The sequence below is a fragment of the Eschrichtius robustus genome, chromosome 7 (genome assembly GCF_028021215.1).
Source record: "Eschrichtius robustus isolate mEscRob2 chromosome 7, mEscRob2.pri, whole genome shotgun sequence".
In the NCBI taxonomy this organism is placed as follows: domain Eukaryota; kingdom Metazoa; phylum Chordata; class Mammalia; order Artiodactyla; family Eschrichtiidae; genus Eschrichtius; species Eschrichtius robustus.
The window spans coordinates 91475643-91494422 of NC_090830.1; the positions used below are offsets into that span (position 1 = coordinate 91475643).

The 18780-nt window shown below is 49.4% G+C and overlaps 1 protein-coding gene across 1 annotated transcript in view; it reads right to left on the reverse strand.

Annotated features, from left to right (window-relative positions):
- Window positions 1–1983: 1983 nt before the first annotated feature.
- Window positions 1984–18780, reverse strand: part of DRGX (dorsal root ganglia homeobox) — a 30110-nt gene continuing 13313 nt past the window's right edge. Inside the window, exon 6 of the mRNA XM_068548964.1 lies at window positions 1984–2249. Coding sequence (XP_068405065.1) covers window positions 1984–2249 — 266 coding nt within the window. The remainder of the gene's footprint in view (window positions 2250–18780) is intronic.

Below are 18780 nucleotides of genomic sequence, written 5' to 3' on the forward strand. Positions count from 1 at the left end.
ACTTTTCGCCTTTGTACAACAAAACTAAGTCCTCCATATCTCTGAAGAGGCTTGGTGCTTGTTTTTTTTTCCTTTCTTTCAGTAACATCAGGCAGACTTTTCGATGTTATCCAGTTTTGCACAGTCACTAGAGTGTCGCATCATGAATTATTAAATCAGTGCTTCGTGGTAATACATAATTTCTTATCAATTATTCATGCTAATGTGTGTGTAGTTTACTTAATTGTGTTATTGACGATCAAAAGTAATTTCCTGAAAGTCCTCAAGGACACAAAATTTAATCAGCGTAACTACTTTTCAGATGCAGTGCTGTTAAGTATTCTTAATTTGCTCAACAGTTCACTTATTTATGTACCTTTCTGGAGGAAATACGAGTTTAATCAAACAATTAGATTGAAGAGTTAGTGTACATAAGGGCTTGAGCTTACATTGGTCAACAGAACATTCATAATTACAGGGAAACGGAAGCGACTTTGCCGCTTTTTGGCAAATCGTTTCATCTCTGTACTCAACAAGCAAAATACAGCAGGAAGAAGGACTTGATTTTTTTTTTTTTTTTTAAGGAGACAGTGTATTTTATCAAATGCTTTGCGGTAATCAGAGACGAGGCACAATACACTTAAGAGTATTATTTGAGGGGGTTCTGGGGGGAGGGTAAAAAAAGGGGGCAGGGTGACCTGAAGGTAGAACCTTTGATTATAATAACTGAAAGGAAAATAATCATAAAAGCAATAACAGTTTGCATGGAAACACCATCAGCAAGCCATCAGACACTGCAAACTATCACGCTATTGCACATTTCCCCTTTGATCGCTTCAAGTTCACTATCCACACGAGAGAGAACAGACACATTTGACTGAAACTGAAACCTCTTATGAAATTTGGCCCTTTAGAATTAATTCTCTTCACACCACGAGGAAGCCCTCTTCCCCATGCTCCATTTCTGCGTGTACGCCATTCTTGTCTCATTTCCTACTTTTTTTTTCTTCCACTTAAAAAAAAATAAAAACAAACCAAAAAACCACAACTAGAGAGCCCCCTCCATGTGCCAGGGACCTGCGGACACGTAGTTCATCCAGACACGTGCTTATTTCAGAGGCGTTCCTGGGGGGTTTCTTCCTCCTCTGAGGGCTCTCAGCATCCCCTGGAGCAAAGCGCTGCTTTCCAGTTGGTCCACTCCCACCCACCTAGAGATTTAGTCCGGAGAGGCAAGGGCTGCAGGTGGGCGCTGCTGCTGTGGGGACCACACTCGCCCCGGGCCTGCAGCATCAAGATGGTGGCCCCAGGTCTTGGAGCTGATGGTCTGTCTGACCGGCCGGGCCTCCCTGGCCAGAGATGCCCAATGGCAGAGCTACCATGTACCCCCGGGGCAGGCTGTGTCCTGCCAGCCCCTCCCTACTCCACGTCTTCTCACCTTCTAACCTAACCAAGCCCACAACCAGCATCCTCCAGCATGAGAAAGGAGGGCATTGCTGCTAGTCTTGGCGGAGGGAAGAGAGTTGGTTGGGATCACACCAGTTTCCTGGTTCTTAATGTAAGGGGGGACAGTCCCATTTCATAGCATGAGACTTAGCTCTGGGCGTCTCTCAAAGATGGCCCATGCCATGGTTCTTTGGGTTGACAAGACCTTCAAAGGTGGCCCAGGAGAGGGACAGGAAGGTGATGGGGTGAATAACTCTCCTTCCCTCCAGACTTCTGGGCCAAGATGGAAACCCCAGGGGTCTCACCACGGAGCAGACTCTGGTACCCATGAGTACCATCGGTACCTGTCGCCAGAGAAGCCAGGACAAAACAGCCCCGCTGGCAGGACTCCAGAGGCACTCTCCAGAGACCGGGGAGCTGTGGGTCTCGCTTCCTTTCCTGAGTCCGAGAGGAGGCCCTGGACAGCAGGCTTCTTCCTTGCTCTTTGGAGAGTTTTCCATGGGGGCTGAGGCTGGGAGAAGCAAGGGGGGAGGGCACGGCGGGCTTGGGCACTCGGGACCCTCATACACTCTTCTCACCCTCGCTCTGTTCCTTGCTGGGAGGGGCCTTGTCCTGGCTGCCGTCGGGGGGCGCCGGCTTGGCCGCAGGGCTGGGGCTGCTGCTGGTGGACGGCAGGAGGTTGGCCGACTGCAGGACGGCCTCCGAGTGCTCGCGAGCTTTCATGCGCAGGGCTGCCACGCTGGCCGTGCGGTTAGTCTGGCAGCCGTAGGGGGGGAGGAAGGAGAGCCCCATGGGGTCTGGGACACAGCAAGAGCACAGCGGGCCCCCTGGAAGAAGGAGAAACAACAGGCTGCCATCACTGTCCACATTTCGGTCTCTCAGACTTGGGTGCGGGCAAGGGGCTGATTGATCCTGTTTGGTTCCAAACACTAAAGGGAGAGGTGACAAGTGCTCAAGACCCCAAAGATGCACAACTCAAGAGATCCAGTTGATAGTCCAAGGGTTTCCCAGAGTATCAGGGAGAACCGACCAGTCTTGGTTCCCTTACCAACCAGCTGTGTGGCCTTAGACCAATATCTTGACTTCTCTGCGCCCGGGCTTTTCCTTCTGTAAAATGAAATGATCCCCACCTCACAGGATCATTATGAGGATCCAGTGAAGTAATGCCACACACCCCAAACTATGTGTCAAAGCACCCCTAAGAACTCACAAGGGCCCTGCAGGGGTGCTTCAAATTTTCAAAGGCAAGGGGAAGCCAGCCACATCTGTCGGACACCGTGAAGCTGCTGGACGAGGCAGCTCACAGCTTCAGCAGGAGATCTCACTGCACTCCCTTCAAGGACGTCATACATTTGTGAAGCTGGATTTTGCAAGTACCACACAAAAATCCACAGGGAACATAAAATGAGGGGTGGTGGCATCCCACGTGATTCCAAGTTTAGAGAAGCCGTGCAGAGCCCATTGGTGTACGTCCCATTAGAAAGTAGTGGTAGCTATTTAAGAATAAAAGAAAAATGTTGCTTTTCTTTCAATTTATAAGTGATATTTTTCAAATGGCTACTAAGTTGTTGGGACATAAACACTCACTGAGTTACTTGGACCTAACCATTTAATGAACAGAACTAGTAGGTATTTTTTATGGCCCAGGAGAGTCACGAAACATTAACCTGAGGTTCAAGGAACCCTCAGGGCACCGTGAACTAAGGTTTGAGAAGCTCTGACGGCCTCAGTTTGGAAAGCACTCAGCACAAGTCCGATGTGTGAAATGGGACTTAGGAACAATCGCCTGGCCCCAAGCCTGCCGGCCAGCACTGCATAAACCACTCCAGGGACAGAGCCGGGAGGGGCCTCTGCCGGCCGGGTTTGAGGAGCCTCCCTTTTCACAGGTCACTCTCAACTGTGCATTTATTCAATGACTGGCCCATGAACACCTGGCACTGGTCTCGACCGTAGGGACCACTCAGCAGGAAAAAGGCAGCAAGATCCCCGGCCTCATGGAACAGTTCCAGTGGAGAGGCACACCATAGCCCAGGCACCCCTCATGCAAAGGCAGGCGGCAGTGAGTGCTATTTAAAACGGGAATGGAGTGTGATGTTCGGTAGATACGTGAGTGCAACGTCAGAGAAACAGACACGTGAAGGCCCAGGAGAGAGCACGACAGTTGGGGAGAAGACCAGGGCAATGGCACCGAAGTGGGGAGAGCACGGCTCAGAGAGCAGCAGGGCATTCAGAGTGACCAAAGCCAGAGGCTACGGGGGAGGAGGACAGCAGATGAGTCGGGGGCCGCCAGGGCCAGGCGAGACGCAGGGAGGGGAAGCCCCAGTGGGTTTGAGTAGAGAGTGCCTGGAGCTTCACTGCATCGGGGAGAGGATGGGGAGGCTACCGCGATAACGCAGTCCCAGCTGATGGCGGCTTGGCCCAACGTGGCTAGAGGGGAGGTGATGAGAGGTGGCCAGATGCTGGGTTTATGCTGAAGGTTAGCGCCTGTGCAAACTGTCCTTGGACTGCAGGTGGAGGCTGATGGAAAAGAAAGATTCACAGACGACACCTAGGTTTGGGCCTGAGCACCGGAATGAATGAATGGAGGTGCCATTTCCAAGATGGGGGCAAACAGAGAGAAAGGGGGGTGTGTGTGTGTGTGTGAGGGGATATGGAGAGTCTGGCCGTGGAATCCTGAAGTCCTGCTGGCCATCCAAGTTCTGAGGGGACAGTTGAGCAATGCTGTCACCACCAAAAGCGCAGGTGTGGTGGCAGGAGTCACACAGACCTGCACCCAGACTGGGTGGGTGGACACGGCTGCTGGCATGACATAATTTGAGAGGCTTCCTGAGCCTCTGGACAGGTCAAACCGTGCCCCACGCACCACGTGTGATTCCTGCAGAAGACGAGCATTGCCACAGCCTCCGCCCCCAGCCGGCTCCGGAGTCCCATCCCACCAGGGGAGCAGGAGATGGTGCACCGTGTCCCTGCCAAGGACAGTTGGGAGTCACTGCCTGTCCCGGAGGCCTAAGACCTGGGAGGGGCCAGCAAAGCCAGCCCCTCCAGGCTCCACCCACCCCTCGGCTCTTCTGAAAGTGCACACCAGCTTTGGAAGAAGCAGCATTGCAAATGGGGAGTATTTTTGGACCAAAATCCTTATTTGTTGAATGAATCCAAATTCCTCCCTGTGGCCTTCAAGCCCTTGAGTGCTGGGGCCCCCACCGCCCTCTCGTCCTCCTTCTCATGTGCCGCCCAGGCCTCCTTTCAGATGCTCAAACCACTGTCACAGCGGAGCCCTACACAGGAGCTGTACTCACTAGAGCAAACACGCGTAGGTGCCAGGCACCGCGCTTGTAAGCACATCATGACTTCACGCATCTCAGCTTTGGAACAATCCTAGGAAGGTGGCTCTGTGATTATCCCCTTTTGCAGATGAGGAGACTGAGGTTGAATAGTAAGTGGCAGAGCTGGACGTCACACCAGCCAGAGGGCTGGCTCCTTAACCAGTGTGTCCCTCCGTCTGGAAAGAGGACACATTCCTCTCCCTCCCTTGGGCCCTTCGCCGAGCTCTGCCTGGGAGTGAAGATACCCTCCCTCCGGCTTGGGGCTCCCTCTCTCTCTTTAGGGCTCCACTGGACCACCATGTCCTCAGGGAGCCCTTCGGGACCTCCTCCTCCAGGGCGGGATCCCCGGTTATGCTCCATCAGAACACCACACTCACCTCTTCAGGCGCTGGCCACGAGCCGTAAGTGGATCCTCAATGGCTTGTGACTGGTTTCTTGTCTGCCTGCCCCTGCAAACCCCCAAGGGGGCGAGTATCTTTCTGCTTCATTCACTGCTTTGTCCCCAACACCTAGCACAGTGCCTGGGACGGGCCAGGCCTATGGGAAACATCTGTGGCAGGAAGGAGGGAGGCAAGGGAGGGCCGCCCAGCCCCGGGATCCACGTGTAGAATCAGCCTTCAGCTACGCCAGCAGCTGGGACGTTACCACTCTCCTTTCCCGGGGACAGGCTTCCCTGTGCCGGAGCCAGCCTCCTTTCTCTCTCTTGAAGCACATTTGGGTATCTTTCTCTTCCTTTCCAAGCCTGCTCAGAGGCAAAAGGAAGCTCACCCTTACCAGCACCTAGTGTGGCCTCTCGTCACCATTCTGGCCGCCCTGAGGGCTGGGCATCACTCAGCCCCATGTTCCACGTAAGGAAACGAGACTCCAGTAACTGCCCAAGTTCTCACAGTTCGTGACAGAAGTGGAACCAGAACCTTCTGGTGGCCTATTCCCTTCTCCTCTAGTGTAATAGGAGGTTAACGTGCAGCCATCACTTCCTGCCTCAGTTTTGATGGAGGGGCCAGTACAGCAGGCAGCAGATGGCAAGACGAGCGTGAGACGAATCATAAGTGCCCAGTTCACACAGGAAATTCTGAGAGCCCGTTCCACAACCCACACCCCTGGCTGGCTCTAGCCTGGTCATGTTTCCAGAGATAGCAGGAAACAAACACAAAGTTACATGGGGTCAAACCCCGTTATCCTGACGGTTCCCCTTCTCCCAGTGGCTCAAACAGACAGCCACACCTGACAGCAGTCTCAGCCCCTGGGTGGGCTCGGTCTTGGCTGGGAACAGTGCCTGTGCCCTGAGCCTGGGGAGCCATCCCGAGGGCGAGGACCTTCCCCTCCAAGTCCCTCCCAAGGGGAGCTCATGTGGGAAGAGAACAGAATACAGAGCCCAGTGAACCCCCTCAGCAGTGGGCGCCTGACTGAGGCTATGGGCTTTGGGGGACCTGGAGGGGCCACCGTCTCCAGACCCAGGCCTGAGCAGCTGACCCTAAGTCAGGCCAGCCCGAGAGGGGTGCAGACTCAACGTGCATGTCTCGGGCTGTTCTTGTCCCCAGCAAGGCCTTGCTCTGATGTAACATCAAAGAGGGAGTTAACTGGTCTGTGACTCAGTGATGAACATGTCACCTGCAAGATGAAGAAGTGCCCCTTGGACAAGACAGAGCCTCCTGGATCCACAGCCTACACCTGCTAGGTCACAGCTGCAGCAGGCAAGTCCCCGCGAAAGCCACCAGTAACTGTCAGTGTATTCCTGGCCCACAAAACCCAGATTCAGAGGTAAAGAAAGAAGTTAACTCACAGAATGGAGGCTGCAGGAGGGAGAGAGTCTGTGTGGCTCGCCTAGTTCACCCCCTACACTAGACACGGGGAAACCAAGGACCAGATGAACCCAACGACTCTGGGAAACCCTGGTTTAAAACTGTAAGGGCTATGCATACAGTGGAATATTATTCGGCCTTAAAAAGGAAGGAAATTATGACACAGGCTACAACGTGGATGACCTCAAGGACATTATGCTAGGTGAACTAAGCCAGTCAGAAAAAGACAAATTCTGTATGATTCCATTTGTATGAGGTACCTAGAGTAATCAAATTCATAGAGACAGAAAGTAGAATGGTGGTTGCCAGAGGCTGAGGGTATGGGAGTGAGGAGTTAAGGGGTAATGGGTACACAGTTCAGTTTGGGAAGATGACAGAGTTCTGGAGATGGATGGTGGTGATGGCTAATAATGTATAATATGTATAATATCAAGGACATGTAAAATAATAAGGACATATTCAACACTTCTGAACTATATGCTTAGACATGGTTAAGACAGAAAATTTTATCATATGTGTATTTAACCACAATTAAAACTAAAACAAAATAAAATAAAATAAATTCTTAAAAGCAAAACTGTAAGAGCTAAAAGAGAGTTCAGGTCAAGGTCATCGGGAAAATGAGGACTGCTCAAGGCTGGAACTCCTTCTTGCCCCTCCAGTGGGTGAGGACCCCCAAAGTGCCTCAGGCCACCCACACACATCCGTGAGAGGCACCCTCAGCTGACCCCACCCAGCCCACCTCCGGCTGAGGAAGCATCACGCGGTTTGTACACCTCCCTTGAGCCCTGCCTCTGTCTCATGGCTGCACTGTGCCCTTTGGGTGGGCATTCCTAAAGCAGGGCAACAGACCCTGAGAGGTGCACGCAGGCCAACAAAAGTCTTTGGCATGAAGCCCCTCACAGACGTCACCCTCTTTCCTCATCACCACCCCAAGTCTGAACAACAGCTCAGCGTCCATCAAAGGGGGGCAATACTCATAGGTGGACTCAGAAACCTCTGAACAGCTACCTGGAGGAATGCTGAAAACATGAACCACTGGGAGTCGCCTCCTCTCCACACTGCCCTGCCCTCCCTGGAGGAGAACATGGAAGACGTGCCGATCCAGAAGGCAGATGCAGGCAAGACTAAGAGAGGCCATCTGGACAGCAGACAAGATCAAAGGCGAACAAGGAGACAAATCTAATTTGATGATATTTATCAGGGAAACGTGTGAAGTCTGTGCTCTGCACCCAAGGAACCGACTGTCGAGAGGGGCATGTGTCTCAGCAGCAGAGCATGTGGTCCATATGACTTCACAGTAAGTTCACTGTGACGCCGTATTGTGTGGGTTGCCGAGGCAGAAGCTGCAGAAAAAGGGAGGGTAAAGTCACGGTCAGACCGTCAGGCCAGAGGGAGGGAGTTGGGGGGGAGGAGGGAAAAGTGAAAGAACCGGGGCCATTTAGGCACAGTGGATATGAGGTAACTGCCTCTCTCTGGGTGTGGGTTGAATAGAAGCAGTGGGTGGAGTGAGAAAAAGAAGGGTTTTCTTTTCTTTACCGTCAGCATGCTATGCATGTGTGGTGGGCTCTCTCTGGGGGGGTGATGGGTTTCTGGTCATAATATCCTGAAGCTCCCTTGACAGGATGTTGTAGAAAATCTTCATGCACAATATGGGCTATTGGACAAGTTTTTTAATCCCTTTCAACAAAAAAATGAGTGGTTTTAGAAGGGGATGTGAATTACAAAGCTAAGTTTTCCTTCCAACTTTAACATGTGTTCAGAATTTCAATTGATTTCAGTTGAACTTAAATTGTCCAACAACCAGCATCTCCCTTAACCATTTTTTAACACAGGAAAAAAAAAGTGATTTCTACAAATAGGATCCTTTTAGACCTAACTCTTGATTTCTCCATGATTTCACAGTACCAACAGCAATACAAGATTTCTCCACGTGCCCCTGCCTAAACAACTTCATCAACCTGGAGCACCACTGAAAACCAGTAGTAGCAAAATAGGGATGCATCCTGTGCAATGCTCAGGGCAGCAGATGAACAGATACTTACCGAGAAAAAATCCAGACTCCACAACGCATGCGCTTTTCCCATGAAAAGCAGTCTCAAAGCCCTCACCACGTGCTTAAAGACTCTTCCAAGTGCACTGCTAACATAAGTTGTTTGTCTTACAAGGCTGCCACAAGCTTGAAAGCGAGCTTGAAAGGTAATAGCAGAAACATTAATGGGTAATATTGAGAAAAGAGACAAAAAATTATAAAACAGCCCCAAAAATTAACATGAACAGTAACCTGGGGCCATTTAGTACAAGGCAAGCAAAGTAGCACACCTCAGCATGGCCGGAAGCCATCCGTCACCGGACAACCACAGGAACCATCACAAGAGATGACGTTTGAAAGGGCTTTGAAAACCGAACAAAGCTTGCGTCTATTAATGATGGGGCGACACAGAGTCAGCCGTGAGAGAGGCTCTGTCCTCCTCTTTATTAGGTCAGGGTGGTGACAGACACTTTAGAAAATGTCTACCCCAAAACCAAGTCATAATTATCGAAATCCTATAAAATGAGAGTGGCGATAAGACATCTCTGGGGTCTGAAAGCCGGATACAGCCTGCTGAGGAGGAAGAAAGTGGGCTTTGAAGTTTGGCTCCTGACTCCACCATTAACTAGTCATGGGACTTCTCACCATCTTTCCAAGCTCCAGCTTCCTCATCTGTAAGAGGAGGTCATACACCTACCTTAGGAGAAATTCTATAAAGCACCTAGCACTAAGTCCTCCAACAATTACTATTTCCATGACCGCGTACAAAATAAAGGGCAAGAATAAGTCACAGTTCACAGCTTATTCAAGTTACCCATTCAATTCAGCGGCGAGCGAAGAACTCACTTGCTCTGAACATCCCCGGGAGGACGCGAAGAATGAACAGTGCCTCGAGATGCGTGACTGTGCTGTGAGCGTCCTTCACCCTGCGTATCCCTACACTGTTTTCACAGCTGTGTGGGTTCATTGGTGAAGCCTTTTCCATGAGACCAGAAAGTAGAAAAATTTATTCTGCCAATAGAACCTTGAGGAGTAAGCCAAACAAACTTTAAAAGCCTCATCTTTTAATGGCCAGATTTCCAGACTTGAGGCTCTAGTTCTCTCTTCCTTTCTTTTCTTTTCTTTTTTTAATCTATCAAAAAGCTACAATCACCAATGGGCTAAAAATTAAATTAGCTACAAAGGAAGTCATCCCCATGTGGCACATAGCACCAAAAAACTATGAATAACCTAGCCGCCCAATACTAGAGAGTTGACTGAATAAGTTATAATCGCCATATTGAATGCACTGAAGCTATGACAAAATTATGTTGTAGGAGGATATTTGGTGCCATAAAAAATAATAATAATAAAACATTAGGTTTAAAAAGTAGGTTAAGAAACAGTAAGTCAAAATGATCCCATTTTGGTGTATGTATATATATTTATATACATACATATACATGTATACACAATACATACATATATTTGCATAGTACATATGTATATATGCATACGTGCAGCCATATACCATATCCATATGTGGTCACAAGTATGTATAATATATAATTTTATTTAGTAACAGAAAATATTTATAAATTTAAACTTTTTAATTAAAATTTTAAAATTCTAAATAATTTCTAAAATAAATAATTTTTTTTTTTCTTTTGGCTGCGTGGGTTGCAGGATCTTAGTTCCCCGACCAGGGATTGAACCCAGGCCCCTGGCAGCGGAAGCACCGAGTCCTAACCACTGGACCACCAGGGAATTCCCTAAAAGACATAAATTTATTGGCAATATATATTTATAAATGGGAAGAAAGCAAACGTACTAGTAGCAAATATTCATAGTTGATTCTGGATTCTGGATTCTAAGATTCTGATTCTTAGCCAGGTTTCTGGCTAAGATTACAAATGATTTTTATATTTTTCTTTGGGTTTTGCTGTACTTTCCACCTTTTCTAAACTGACCAAGTATTACTCTCACAATAAGAGTGTCTTTTTTGTGACTCATGATTTCCCGTCTCCTTTCATTCAAATGATGGGATAGACACTCCCCTTTAGGACAGAGTTCCACTGAGGTTTCTAAGGAATAAGAACTGTACCCTCGGCACCCAGCTGAGACTCCACAACTGCTAATGGCCTCAGTCTGCACTAGAGTTACTGACGTGAACATGGAGCTGAGGGCTGACCATGGAAGACCCACCAGGAACATTCTATCTCCCATTCGGCCGGGATCGAAGTCAGTGATCCCTGGCATGGGATGCGACCAACCATCAGCCAGCAAAGCCCGTAAAGGGCCACAATTTCTTCCCTCTCACCCTTCCTTGTGTGCCATCACCAAAGCCTGTACAAGAGCCTCCAAGCCCCCAAATGCAGCCTGAAAATTATTTTGTTTGAAGAACTTGCTACCTCTTGGACACTAAATTAAAACACACAGTTAGATTTCCATTAAGTTACAGCAAATTCTGCTGAATTGGTCAAATCGGCCTACATTCCTATATGACATCATGCTTTAAAGGCTTGGCCTGAACATAAATACTTAATGTAATAAATACAGTCTGAAATATTTGATCTCCTTGGCAATTTAATTGATCTACTACAGAGACTGACAGGAAAAATTAAGTCCGTTCTGTCTCCTCTCTGCCGAAAGCACATTTTCACCATAGAAAGGCACATGAATGATAATTTTGGTTACAAGTAGAGCTCTCACACATCGATTTCTTGTTGAACGTTCAGGTTAAAGGTAAGAGTATGGAGCAAGGAAATGAGTAAGTGGATTTATGAGACCTTTCACATAAATACTACAGTTCATTTCTTTTTTTTTTTTTTGCTTTATAGCAAAGTAAATAAATGAATAAACATATTCTGTGATTCCTAATACCAGTTCCTTACAGTTTACAAGGAATATTTGGGTGGCAGTGTTAGTAGACGCCTACAGTATTTAGGCAGAGATTTTTAGATGCAGTGGCTAAGTGTATTCACCAGTAATCAAATACACAACAGGGTCCAATTCACTCCTGGGTGACTACTACCACAGAACCCCCAAAGTGCTTTCTCCTGTACCTGTGTTATGGTTTTTATTGCCTCTTTACCATGAGTTGTGTTTATTTTTGTACCCACCGCACCTCCCAAACTTGCAGGGTAAGAGCTTTCACCTACCCTCACCCACACAGCCCTGATTCCAGAGCTAAACTTTCCAATTTGGGTACAAAGTAAGCACTTGAATATTTGGGGGAGGGAGAAAAGGAGGGAGAGTCTATCTTTCCTGACTGAGGGGGCATATTTTAATTCCTCAAAGGTTGCCAACTCCCAGGTTCTAAGCTTCCTCAATACCCCATGGAAAGAAAAACTATGGTCATCACAGAGTTACCCAATCTGATTAATGCCAAAATCCCCAGGTTAATTCAGCAGGTTACGCTGGAGGAGTGGACTCTAAATCCCTCCCTGTCTTAATTCCACGTGTGCACGCACTGTCCCAACATCTGCTTATTCACTCAGCAAATGCTCCCTGACAGGAGTCGGCTCATTCGACCGTCCCTCATGCTGTGACCCAGTCTCGGGGCCAGCGCCAATGTCCCATTTCTGCTTGGATACCTCTGAAGGGGCAAGCAAATGATGACAGCACCCAGATTCAAGGACCCTGGCACAGCCAGAGGAGCAGCAGGGACACGCGTTCTAGGTGATCCGATGCCAGTGAGCGTCACCCTCCCTCCTTCCGGCGGCTGCCAGAACTCGGGACGGGCAGCCTGCTTCCCCGCTGCCTCTGGGCACAAGCCAGGAGCCCTCCGCTCAGCTCCCTGCACTCCAGGGCCCCATTGATCAGCAGGAAGGGCAAACCCATCAGCACCCATAGGAAATGGCTTCTGGAAAGTGAGTTGCAGTTTTTAAAGCCAGAGAATGACAGCAGGGGCCTGTAAAAGGAACGGAATCAATACAGGGTGTGGGGAGCTGGCAGGTGGGACACTTGGGTGTCTGGCTTGTCTTACCTCTGGCAGAGGCACCGTGTGACCTTGGGCAGTCCTAGCCCCTCTCTGAGCCTCAGTTTCCCCCACTGTATCCTGGAGAAGTGCTGGTAGCATATACTCATCAAGGAGATTCCTTCCAAATGTTAAGTGCTGGGGTTCTCCACCCCTGCCTTCCTGACATCGGCTAGGCACCGAGAGGCTAGGGCTGACCAAACCACCTCCCCCATGAGGACAGACCATGTCCTGGCCCTCAGGTGCCCTGTTCCCCAAACACCTGCACCTTCAGAAACAAGCCAGGAGCCCCTGCAAGGCTGTGCTGCTTTCCTAAAGCTGCACACACTGTGGACCTCAGGCTGAGAGCCTCTCCCATTGAGGAGTGAACGCCTGCAGGAAGTGGAATCCTCTGCCCCAGAAACCCAAACCCAAACCCTAATCAGATCCCAAGTGTCCCCTTGGCCTCATCCTCATAACCCTAACAACAATCACCAGCGCCTACCGGGCACTTGGATGTGCCAGGCACAGATACATTCCCGACAGACCACAGGCAATATTGGGTATGGCCATGACGACCCTCATTTTACAGGTGAGGAGACTGGGGTCTCCCCTAAGTTGGCCTTATAAAGGGAAGGAGGCAGTAAAGGGCCATGGCTGGTCTGACTCCAGAGCCTGGGCTCATCTTGAGGCCACACCATCCTCTCCAAGGACCGTGGCTCCACCCAACCTCACACTTTGTCCTTCCCTCAACCAGCCAGCCTCAGTGCCTTTGCTCATGCTCTTCTGTCAGATGCCTGGAGTGCCCACACCCACTGGTCAGCTCCTACAGCTCCTTCAGGCCCAACTCAAGCATTTCCTCTGGAAAACCTTCTTCATTCCTACAGAGAAAGAGTTCCTCCCTCCTCTGGGCTTCCCCCACACATTGCATGCCCTTGTTGGCCTGTATGAGGGCACGTGACAGTGTCACAAGTGTCTCTCTCTCCAAGCCCACGCCCAGCCTTGAGCCCCTTAGGGTAGGGTTGTATCTAATTCATCAAAGGATGCTCAGCCCCCCATTCAGAGACTGGCAAACTAGGGTGCTCAGTGGGTACTGAATGAAGAACAGAAGGGCCCAGCAAGTGGCCCACAGTACAGGGCCAAGGCCAGTAGACTGGGGTCTCCTAAGTGAGGCGGGTCTCCCAGGCCCAGAGCAGCATGACTTTCTTTCCTTCTTTCCCCAAACGTCACTACCTTTTACTCGGCACCAGACCAGACCCTGTGTAAGGGGCAGAGGTAAGTGGCTTGGAAAGATCTAGAGGTGAGTCAGATAAGGCCAGTGCCCTTAAAGTGCTTATAGTCAGGATTGGGAAGTTGGGTGGGTTCAAAAATAAACATCCCAACTCATGTCACGAGGCCAGAGTATCCTCATTACCTATAGAGTCAGTCTCTACAGAGGGCCTTCAATGAACCACCCTCCCAGTATTCACACCGGTGCGCAGTTCCCTCCACCTAAGTCTGGGCTGGCTCTGTGAGCAGCTTTAATCAATAGAATACAGCAGAAGTGACACTGTGCCTGTTCTAAGTGTAACTCTTAACAAGACCTGGCATCTTCTGCTTTTACATTCTCAGGATCCAACTGCCACCCAACTCCCACCATGGGGAGAGAGAGAGAAAGAGAGAGAGTGCTCCCAGCCTCCCAGCATCCCTGCCAAGGCACCAGGCACAGAAGTGATGCCATCTTGTATGTATCAGCCCCAGCTGCCATCTGACTGCAACCTCATGAGACGCCCCAGGCAAAAGCAGCAGCAGAACTGCCCGGCTGAGCCCAGCCAGTCCTTGGAATCAGGAGAGATAATAAAACAGCTGGGCAGTTCTGCTGCTGCTTTTATTATACTAAGTTGGGAGGTAAAGTAAAACAATACTGAAGCCTGGAATGGAGATTATAAGAAAAAAAAAATCATGAGCCAATTTCTTCATGATCGTAGATGAAAAAACCCTAAACAAAATAGCAGCCAATCCAGCTATATATAGAAAGGATAACATGTCACATCTAATTTGGGTTTATTCCAGGAATGCCCAGTTGGTTTAACATTAAACAATCAATCAGTGTAATTTACTGTATTAATATATTGAGAAAGAAAAATCATGTGATTGTCTCAACAGCAGCAGAAAAAGTATTCGATGAAATTCAACATCCACTTAATTCATGATTTTTTAAAATAATAATTAAAATACAACTCTTAGAAAACTAGGGCAAGAGAAAAATATCTTTACTTGATAAAGGGTATCTTAAAAATAAAAAGGCAGACAACAAACACGATTGTAAAACTGTGAGAGCTTCCCCCTGAGATCAAGAATAAGGGCATAAGCCAAGGATCAGTCACAAAGACCAGATATTGTAGGATTCCATTCAATGAGATAACCACAATGGCAATAGCAGAAGGTCCACAATCTATAGAGACAGAAATATTAATGGTAACCTGGGGCAGGGAGGGTTGAAGGAAATGGGGACTGACTGCTAATAGGTCTGAGGTGATGAAAATTTTCTAAGGTCGATTGTAGTGATGGTTTCCCAACTCTTGACTATACTAAAAATCACTGAGTTGTACATTTTAATGGATGAATGGTATGGTATGTGAATTGTATTTCAATAAATCTGTTATTGACCAAAAAAAAAGAACAAGGCAAGGATGCCTATTATCACCACTTCTATTCAATACTGTACTAGAGGTTATGGCCAGCACAGCCAGACAAAAATAAAGAGAAATAAAAACTATAGTCTGCCCTTCTGTATCCGCAGGTTTCGCATCCCCAGATTCAACCGACCAGTTGAAATCAATCCGCCAGTTGGTTGAATCCAGGGATATGAAACCCACGGATATGGAGGGCCAACTGCATTCATTATACTACAACATTTTATATAAAGGACTCAAGGATGGGTGGGTTTTGGTATGGGGGGTCGGGGTGGTTGTCCTGGAACCAATCCCCCACGGATACCCAGGGATGACTGTATAAGGATTGGAAAGGGAGAGACAAACCGTCTTTATCTGCAGATGATCTGAGCATGTACACAGAATATCATTAAGAATTGACAGCTAAATCTAATTACATGGATAAATCTCCCAAACATAATGCCGAGTCAAAGTAGCCAGGCACGAAAAATACAACGTGTATGATTCCATTTATATGTATATACATGTACAGTTCAAAAAAGTTCAGACTAGACAGTAGCGTTTCTGAATGCCTACGCAGGTGGTCGGCAAAGCTGCATTACCATAAAAGTCAGCATAGTGGTTTCCTTTAGGGGGAAGAAAAGTGACATTAGTAGAAAGGGGCACAGGGATTCGGGGGCTTCTGGGGTGCAGGCATAGTTCCAAAGGAAGGGTAGCACATGGGTGCTTAAAATCATTCATTAAGTTCTAGATGCATGTTTTCTGAGTTTTTGATTATCATATTTCATAATAAAACAGTTTTAATAGTTTATTAAGACTGTGATTTTTTTCTTTAATCACAGCACAGGATAAAGTGATTAAGAGAATTAAGGGGAAAATGTTTTCAGGGGACTTGAAGGAGGAAGAGGCTGCCTCCGGCTCTGAGTTTAGCCCTGGTGGGCAAATGTTCATTGGCCAATTAAGCCCTTCCAGTCTCAGACTCTGGACACTTTACCCTGGCCTGGAAGCCCAAGGGCCCATGCCAGCGTGAAGCAGGGAAGGCACATTCTTGGGTAACTAAGGGGCCCTGCTCTCAAGAAGGACATGGCCAGACCCCTTCCCAGCGCTGGACACCCTGCCCCTCGCCTGCCTGCTCGTCCTCACACACATGATGCAGGCCCAGGACTGCTACTCTGATCGCTAGCATTGACTGAGCACCCACTGCGTGTCAGGACATCTCCGTCAGTCCTCACGGCTTCCGAGGCCTGGATGGATGGAGCTCAGCTACGGAGGTGGGACCAGGTCTGTCTGCCTCCAGACTCCTCCCTGCCCGGGCCGCATGTGGGACCACAGGAGCCATCTGGCCTCGCCAGGAGCCGATGAAAGGTCAGCCGTGATGCCCCGCCCAGCCGGGGAGAGTGGCTGTGACTCCCAGGCATGAGCGCGGACTGAGTTATGAAAGCTCTCCCCTGGCAGCCGTAATGAGTTTCCACCTCACACCCAGCTCTCCGAATCACAGGTTAGAGGCAGCCGGGCTAAGTGCACCAGGGAGAAGGCCTCCGCTGACTGTGGCCCGTTCTGTGGCCAGCACTTCCCCGGAACAAACCCAAGCGCTTCCCTCGGCCATTAATAACCTCCTCTGCATTAATGAATTGTGAACAGGAGGCTGGCCATTAAGACAGTGCAGGAAAGCTCTTTGTGTTGCAAAGGCTTTTTCTCTGGACACCCATTATTGTTATGCAAACCCTGACTTCATGGGGTAGGGTCCTGCTGCCTTTTTATTTTTAAGTTTCCGTGGAACACTCAATCCGGAAACACACTGACTGCGTGCCTGGCCAGGCTGGGCCCTCTCTGACCACCCCAGAGTACAAAGCACATCACTGGCTGCATGAAGCCCCAGGGAGGGAATGGGTGCCCTGACCAGCAAATCCTACCAGGGACGGGAAGGAGTTCCCATCACAGCCAAAAATCAGAACAACGAGGGGTTACGAGGAAAAGGTGAATGTCAGCAGCGATACAGTTCAGAAAAATGGGAGAAGTGTGGGAGAAAAGACATTTCAGTTGGTCTTTTAAAGATGAGTGGGACCCAGTGACTTGAAGATGAGAATGGAGGAATCTGATTAATAATAACGGTGTTAACTCACACCTCCCACTGGTCCAACTCACACTCTCCCCATTTGGTCCTATAAATCCAGTCCTGTGATGGTCAAGATCCCCAATTTACAGATGAAGAAGCAGAGGTAGAGATTCCCAGTACTTAACTCAAGACTTACATGGCCAGAGAATGGAAGAATGAGGCTTCACACCAGGCAGGCCATCCAGAGCCCTTGCTCAACGCTGCTGTGCTTGTTGACTGCTTGATAATTAAAGGATAATTAACGGAGGAAAATTCCACAAGTGCCTGGTTTTCAGTTACCTGGCTCTGTCGCTGGTGGGCAGTTTTCTGGCCCCCTCTGATGGGCACAGCCTAATGCCCATCCACATCTCCCTGCCCAGCAGAGCGTGGAGGCAAGTCTGCCACACCTCTACATTGAGACACTCTGCTTATCCAGCCACCCTGAAGGGGCCATAACCTCCTGTCCTTCAAGGGCGCCGGCCCCACCTCCCACCCTTCCCAGGCTCCCGATCGCTTGAGCAGCCTTGCTGACCTGGCCAGACCCATCCCTCTGTGAACACCCCCAACCACACGCCACAACACTGAACCTGCTGAATAGGTGTCCCCAGGGCTCCAGCCCCAGAGCTGCATCTAAGCTACCTGCCCAAGCCCGGGGACCTGGCAGCAGAGCACAGTCCCCCAGCACAGGATGTGGCAGAGGGCGAAGCTCCGGAAGGTCTCTGCCCTCACCCCTTGGCCCGAGGCAGAACCGCCAAGCCAGCTCAGTGTGCGCTGTGGCAGCTCTGAGCTGTGCAGATTTTCCAAAGCCAGGGGTCATTTCCAGCCTCATCTTGGTTTCCCTAGCTCTTGAGCTGCTTCCGAACCCCAGGCCCCTGCCTTCAACAGATGTCTCCAGGGAATGAAAATTAGGGCCTCTAATTTCCTAAGAAAACCATAATCTGCCACTGACTTCTCAGTCTGGGTGCTAAAGCTCAGCAAAGCGGCTGAGTGACCTGTTCCTCGTCACCTTTTCTGGGCCACTTCCCGCATAATCTAAAAATAAAAAAGCAGAGTCTAGATCCACCAGCACGTTCTGGGCCACAGTCATGGAGCTGCCAGGGCCCAGCCCACCCAGCCATTCACATTGGAGGCAGGGCTTGACGACACCCCACAGCTCCGTGCTCTGGGAGTCCAGTTTCTTGGGCATCCCCCCCCAGCACATTCCCTCTGTAGCCAGCACCCCCATCTGCCCCTGCTTGCCCTTTTCCTCCCCCCAGTGCCACCTGCTCCAGGAGCTGATAGCCAATATTCCAAGAAGGCCCTTGTTTTCAGAGCACATTCAAAGCCAAAGTGTTTCCAGGGAAGTGAATTCAACAACTACTTAAAGGACCTAAGGACTTCAAGGACCGGTACTTAAAGGAATTCAGCAACCCCCAGGCTCCCCTACAAACATACCTGGAGGCTCTCTCAATGTTTCCCCGGAAGAGACTTCACATCTGTCACAACAACACCTAGAACCGAAAAACCAGGACCCCC